Source organism: Nestor notabilis, unplaced genomic scaffold (assembly GCF_000696875.1).
Source record: "Nestor notabilis isolate BGI_N333 unplaced genomic scaffold, ASM69687v1 scaffold13618, whole genome shotgun sequence".
NCBI lineage: Eukaryota > Metazoa > Chordata > Aves > Psittaciformes > Psittacidae > Nestor > Nestor notabilis.
This window is the reverse complement of record NW_009941613.1, coordinates 59,136-66,629: the sequence shown is the minus strand read 5'-3', so window position 1 is coordinate 66,629 and position 7,494 is coordinate 59,136. Positions and strand designations below refer to the sequence as shown.

At 38.4% G+C, this 7,494-nt stretch overlaps 1 protein-coding gene across 1 annotated transcript in view; it reads left to right on the top strand.

Moving 5' to 3' along the window:
- The window catches only part of MPPED2 (metallophosphoesterase domain containing 2), a 95,553-nt gene that overhangs the window by 31,376 nt on the left and 56,683 nt on the right, over nucleotides 1–7,494 (top strand). The window contains exon 2 of the mRNA XM_010020981.1: nucleotides 447–628. Coding sequence (XP_010019283.1) covers nucleotides 447–628 — 182 coding nt within the window. The remainder of the gene's footprint in view (nucleotides 1–446; nucleotides 629–7,494) is intronic.

The window sequence follows — 7,494 nt, the reverse complement described above, 5'->3', positions numbered from 1 at the left end:
CCTGCTGGAATCTGTAGGAGTGCCTGTGCTCTTGAACAAAATCAGGTGCTAAGCTGCTAGGCTCAAGTGAGAGCCCGTTGCTGGCTCACCTGTGAGACCTGTTATTTAATGGCCCATGCTTGTCCATAAGGCAGGTGACGGAAAAAATATATCTGAATTAGAAGTCTCTCGAATCCATTGTTTTCCAGTGCTTAAGTTAACTTTAGGATAGGAAACTGGCCGTATCTTGTGTGTTTTTTAATCTCCCTGTTTTACCAGGTAAGTATTTAAGGAGCACTGTGATCCTTCTGGATTTTTGGCAGTGTTGCATTACAGTCATTTCCTTCAGCATGGTGTGTATAAATGGATGTGTGTATGTGTGCATGCACGCTTATGTAGAGATGAAATAATAGATGCTAGGGTTTTAACCTTGTAACTGTTATGAGATCTTTATGTGTCTGCTTTAGGGTCGACCCTATCCCATATGACACTCCAAAACCAGCGGGCCACACGCGATTTGTCTGCGTCTCAGACACACACTCCAGAACAGATGGCATCCAGATGCCTTATGGGGACATCCTTCTCCACACGGGCGATTTCACCGAGCTGGGACTGCCCTCAGAGGTTAAGAAGTTTAATGACTGGTTAGGTAAGGAATTACTGCCTTTTGGTGACCCCAATTAACCTCTCCTGTCCAAGTGTCAGTCACTGCCTCCTAATTGAATTAGAGCACTTGAAAATCCCCCCACCTACCCTTGCTCCACTCGTCCTCCTGTCATGTGCTGTTTCTAGGCTCGGTATGATTCTGTTAATTAAGACAAATTTAGAGACCTTGCTGTATTTTTCTGTATTATCTTGAGGGAAAAAATTCTGTCGTTCCATAGCAAGGACTGTGTAGCCTTATGTTGCTGAGGGGGTGGTGGCATTGTATATGAATGCTTACAGTGTCCCATGAGTTGATGCTGTGGGGTTTTATAGCCACAGCTGAAACTATTGCTCACTGTGTTTTGGGTTTACCATAATTCAAACCAGTGCTGAAAGCTATAACTTATTTGGAAATGATGAAAGTCCTTCTTCCCACAATATAAGATGGCAAAATCAGTAATACTGTTTGGAAGAAGAGAAGTTTTTGGGGGTGGTATACGCATGGTTGCCCCTTCAAGTTAGAATACTGGCATGTGAACTTTGAATGCAAGCACTCAATGCCTCTTTGGTAGAATGCCTTTCATATTCGGCTGTATTTGATAGCAGTGCCTTGGTAATATATTACTACAGGTGAGGCCAGTTAAGCTGCAGCAGCAGAAGACCAAGTGAAGGAGGGGAACTTGTGCAAGGATGCTCCTGTTACAAATGCTGCTGCTGGGCTGGCTGCCTACTGCCATGTCACCACTTGCACTAGAAATGCCCAGAGGTGAAGGTCACTTAAGCAGCTGATCTTCAAGAAGTGTTAGAATGAATTTACAGCATTACAGAAAAACTTTTGAAAGTGTAGCTTTGTTGTCAGACTTTACCTCCATCACTGCAGTCTCTCTTGCCTACTCTGTGATGGCCACATCTCTACATGCCTTTAATAGCATCATTTCATTCCATTGGAGTTCCTTGGCTGACCCTTCAACAGATAAGTAAAGAGCATTTGGATTTACAAAAGAAATCTTTAAATAGAAGAGCTTTCATATTCTCTGCCTTTTCACCCTTCTTTGCATTTTCTCCGTGCTGTTCCTTTTGTCATCCTGACCTCCTCTGATTTTCACAGCCCAATCGTTTTTCCCTTTTTTTTATTGCTATTGGGACTGGGGCTTCCAGATACTGCCATCTTACTGTAATTTAGTTTTATCATTCTTGTTTCTGGAAGGCAGAACTAGTTGTTACTTCCCGGTCCTGCTGTTACCTTCCTAGAAAAAGGATAGTTTTTTCTAGGAATGTAGCAGCAGGACTGGGAAGTAAGAAGCGGTAGAAGCAGGTGGGTATGTTCATGAGCTGAGGGAACAGACGCAGTAGGAATGATCTTCAACTTTTTTCTTTTTACATGCACAGTGTCCACTTGCGTTTTCGTACGTGTGACAATAGCAGGTATTAGTTTTCTGGCATAAGGTGAGGCAGCAAATTGATTCCCCTGTGAAATCATGTCGCGTTGGTCAAAACTTCCTCCAGTGCTGTCCTCTCCTCATCTGTAATCAAACCACTGTGAAGGAAGGCATGCAGATTTGCCAGTTTATTTCAGGCTCCTGTCTGCAAAATGAGAGTAATAGTGTTTTACTATTTACTACGTATATTGGGAAGATGGATACTTTCGAGGTTGTGAGGTGATGACCTGTAATAGTTTAAAAAGTACCTACCAGCGGCAGGCAGAAACAGGCAGGATTCTTTTTTCTTCTGCTCTGTAGTGGGAGGCGTGTTTTTCCATCGTGTTTGGTAGGAGCCTTATTCCAAAGCAGTGTACTGAGAACTCCCATAAAATATAACGTTGTTGTAGAAAGGAGTTTTCATATCTTGTGTGTGCATGGTTTTCTCCACTGGCAGTCATACTGTAAAGCAGTAATGAAGACAAGGCATCTGTATCATTTTTACCATGAGGGAAAGAAGTCAGATCAAAGCTAGGCTTCGTTCTACAGCTTATTTTACCTACTCCATGGCAAAAAAGCAGGGCCGCATCTCCACTAGGATTATATAATAGAATAACTAAGACACAAAACCTGCCCATTATTTTCTTGGCAGTAAAGCCAAGGGAAAAGTTAAAAAGATGATTATTCTGCACCCCTGCCTCGCTTGTACTTCACTGGGTCTTAAAAATGGCAGAGTTACACAGGACTGAGAGCACTTGTCCATCCTAAAATCATAGATTTTGTGGGTCTTGCATCCCTTTGCAACTCTGGATATCTCACCTGAGCAGGATGTTCAGCATCCTGTCCATGCATTTCATTAACATTCATCCTTCTTCCTTGTCTCCACCACTGAATCACGGAACATGCTTTCCATGCCCTCTTTCACACTCCTCCTAGCTCTCAGCCCTTCCTGCAACTTTTGCTAGTTCTTTTGCCTTCTGTACTTTTGGCTGATGAATTTTCATTATTGGTTTTGCATGAAAGTCATCTGGGCTTCTACATGGAATAACCTCTGTGGTCACTTACTGATTACACACGCTGGCTGAGGTAATTTATTCACTTTGTTTTGGTGTGAACATGTCCCTTGGGTCTTGTAACTGCTGTAATCACTTGACCTTAGTGACTGTTAAATGCTTTAAACACAGTTATTCTAAATTTATAATTGTTTTCATTAAAAATCCCTTATAGTAACTTAACTGACCTTGCAGTAAACACAGCATTATGGGCGGAGGAAGAATTAAAATGTTATTCTGTGCCCAATATATTTCTTACTGAATGTTTCCAAATACTGTTATTATCACTGTTCATATTTCCCCCATCCATTCTCATTCAGTCATACGCGTGAAATGAAATTCAGGAATATCTAATTATAGCTCTGTCTTCATAGTCCAATATTTCCTTTCCCTGTGATGGGAAGTGATTGAATAACTCATAAGAACTGAAGATAAAGCAAAGATAAATTCAGGCAGATAGACCTTTAATGGGTGACGATATGTTTATTGTGCTCAATTAGCATGGGCCTGATTGTGCATATCCTTACTTGTGTGAATAATTTGCATCTGGTTTAGTCATTTTTCTCAAATAGCCGGTTTTGTTCTTTTTTTACATAGTGGTTATCTCTTACTGTGTTCATCTTTTTCCCCTTCTCATGCAAAATTTCTAATAAAAGGCATATTGCTGGATAAGAAAGGCAAAATTCTGCAGTGGAAGATACAAAAATAAATCCAGTAGGTGAAATTGCTGCTGGTTTGTGTCTGTGGAACTGAGAGTAGAATTTGGCTATTGTTTTTTTTTTTTTTCCTGGGTTTAGGAGGTCTGGGATTTAGCAATTTGTCTGTTTCATGTTTTCCCTTTCATGTCTTGCTTTTGTTTTGAATGCATGTTTCTTTTCATTTCTGTGGGATAGTGACTTGAGGAACTTCGTGAACGATTCAGTGAGTTCATACTGGAAAAAATAATTTTTTACGTGGAATATGTGTTCACTTTTAGTATAAACATTGTTGATAGAGCTAAAATAAAAATCGACCTTTTTTTCTTTTTTTTTTCTTCTTTTTTTTCTTTTTTTTTTTTATTCCTGTGGCGTAGTTAAAGTGAGAAGAATGATTATACTGTTTTAATGTGGAGGTTTTCTTGTTACGCTCTGCATATATGGATGTGGTCCTCAGAAACATCTCGTCGGTTGTTTTAAAGTTCATTTTTATGTGAATGTTTAGTTATTGAAAATAGCAGCTTCAGCTTGGAATTGCTGGCTGTTACATGGAATAGATTGACAAAACGGGAAGAGCACTGGAAATGTTGCTGGTGCTTTCGGAGGTGTGGACAGATGCTTGATTCCAGTCTACGCTTAGATTTTTGCATTAGTGCTGTAGAAACTTGAAATTCTATTCAAAACTGTAAGCCAGGCACCTGCCAAAGTAGTGTTTGATCTTGAAGACAGTATAATTTAATCTGAAAAAAAAAATGAGCTGTAGTAAAATAGTATAATGTTAAGGTCAAGCTCTTGTCTTATCACTGTTTAAAAATGCAGGGTCACATTCCTTTTGTATCCTTTCTCAGTCACTCTGGTCTGGCTCAGTTATTCCCTCGTTTTATCTATGCCTTGTTTCCCTTCCATGCATATTTCATTTAGGGTTTTGTGTGAGTGTATTCCTCTTGCTAATGTACACTGAAAAATGTTTCCTTGTGACGAAGTATTTACTCTTTAAGACTTTTGCTCTGTAAAAGTGTATTTCTGATGTGAATTATTTGAGCATCTGACATGACACTTTCTTATAAAAACAAACCAGTAAGGTCTAAATTTCTCCAGATTCAGAGGGATATTAGCTCAAAGTATTCGGACCTAATTTAGAACCGGAAGAAAGCTTATGGACAATTTAAAGCAAAACCATGGCTTTTATGATTTCATTTTTTTTTTTCAACTGGGAAAAAAGATATCTTGTCATACTTTTAAAAATGAATTTATTTCTGATCTGGTTTTTTACCATCTGGACCATATTTTGAACCCGGTATTGCTCTACTTGTTATAGCCAGAATAAATAATTGACTAAACATAAAATACCATTTGATGAACAAAAAACTCTTAGCACTTGAAAAAACAAAATTGCATTCATTGCAAGTAAAAGAAAGTGCTGAGGTAGCTTTAATCCTTCAAGTATGTATGAGTTTTGCACAGCTGTTGGGAGAGAGAGGGAAGCAACTCTCTGGAAAATCTATTAGTCTAATTTTGAAACCAGCTATGTCTTCTGTGAGTAGCTCTGGTGAGGAGCTTCATTAGGCTTCAGACACTGGAATGGGATATGCGTATTTTACTAAGAGGTTTGCTGGCTGCTGAAGACAGTTGACCCTTCTGTTGGCGTTCGTCGTTCTACTGTCCCTCTGATCCCACTGGGAATTCCATGTGATTTGCAGGATCCAGACCACACTGGCTGCCTATTTCAGAGATGCTCTCAACTGGAGAATTATGGAGACCTTGGAGGTGCTTTGGCAAGCCTGTACAGACAGTTTTATTGTGTCTACTTGCTTTTTAATTCTAGATGCTGAATATTTTAAGTTTGGAATGCAATTTCATTTAAAAAAACCCAAACAGATCTAGAACCTTCAAGTTTTTGTCATGTAGTGGTTTGGGTTTTTTTTACTTACTGTTCTCTGGCTTATGTATCTCACTCTGTCTTTATGGTAAAGGTTTTAAAAGTTTCTTCCAAGTTTACTTAGTTTTTATTGTATCACCGCTTTGGTTTTGTTCTAACTTGAACTGTGTTTAACGTCACATTTAATGGTTAAATTCCCATTTGTACTGAGTTTTAAATTCCCACGTGGCTCGACTAAATTATCATCAGTGCTCAGCTTTTATTTCCATAAACTGTTTTTAGATATATTAATAATTTTATATTTTTCTTCTCAGAGGAATACAAAAATAATTTGAGTGATACATTTTGTTGTATTTGTGAAATAGGGGAGAAATGCAGTCGTGGATTGTTGGTCATCAGCTGATTAACGTTTTCCTGATGTAGCTACAGTGAAATGTGAAAACAAAAGTGGAAAAATATGCAAAATTCCCATTTTGTGCTCTGGTGGTAATAGCTGCTCTTTCATATTTATCCTCTGTTCTGAGACAGATACTAGATGCTTTGTGGAAAACAGAACCTTGGAAGTATAACTTACAAGGTAAAACAGAAGTAGTTGTATAGAAATGAGACAGAATAGTAAATTTTCCACTGACTAAAGTGGAATTTGTGCATGAGGAGTATTGTAAGTTTATTCACTTCTGACCAGTTGTTTTGTTTTGCTTTTGTTATTCCTGGCAACTTTCTATAAAGACATTTCACTAGAAACTCTTCTTATTGTTAGTGGCATACAGAGAAATTTTGAGGGTTTGTTTCTTTTTAAACTAGAGCCACTAACTTACTAGATACAGTGTAAAAACCTCTATACTAAAGTTGTGTACTAACTGCCATGGTGAGTCAGACCAAATATTAAGGTGTTACTTGACAGCCATTAGAAAACTTGGCTAGGGTGAAATCTGCTTTCCAAGAGAATAATGTGTTCATGGAGCGGCTCTTTGTATGTTTAAACTTAGCATATTCATTCGGTAATTTCAATGAATGGAGCTGGCGAGCAGTGGAAAGTATTGCACAGATCTTGGATGTACCTTTAATCACAATAATTGCTCAGTCATTTCTTGGATCTGTTTCCCCGGACTGCTGTTGTCTTAAAAGCAGGGGAGGGAGGTGGTCAGGTTTCAAATAACAAACCATAACCAAAGCAAATTTATAAAACAACCAAAATAATTCTTTCTTTCAATTCCCCTTTTTCCCACAAGTCCACTTTAAAACAAAATAGAGATTTATGGTTGTTGTATTGACCGCGCATGAACTGAGCAATGCCACCCAAATAGGAAGTTTTATAGACGTTGTCATCAGATTCTTCCTCCAGCATTGCTGCTGCAGCCACATACCATAATATGCGAATGATTTCAAAGGAAAGCAGACAAAGTATGTGTTGTTTGTACACCATCAATTTATTCTGTCGCTTACAAATTTAATGTTGCATCAAATATATGAAGTGCAGAAATACCTCTGTCCTGAATGTTCATATCATGCACACCATATTAACAATATCTAATTAAAATAAGAAGTCTTTCTGTTAGTAGAGTATCACATTCTTTTTTTGCTTTGAAAGAACAATGGGGTTGGGGTGGAGGAGTTGCTTTGAGCAGAGAGGTTGGGGCTGGGGGGAGAAAGCACTGCAGATTTTAGTATAATGTGTAGTGTTCAAAGAAATTTTATTTCATCATAAAGATTAGCAGGCTGTGTAATTCAATTTAAAGCTGGTTGGCAGTGTCCTCTCTATTACAGAGCCTTTTTTTGTTTGTTTTAATAGCTGCTGGTTTTTTCTGTTGTATTTGACTACAGAA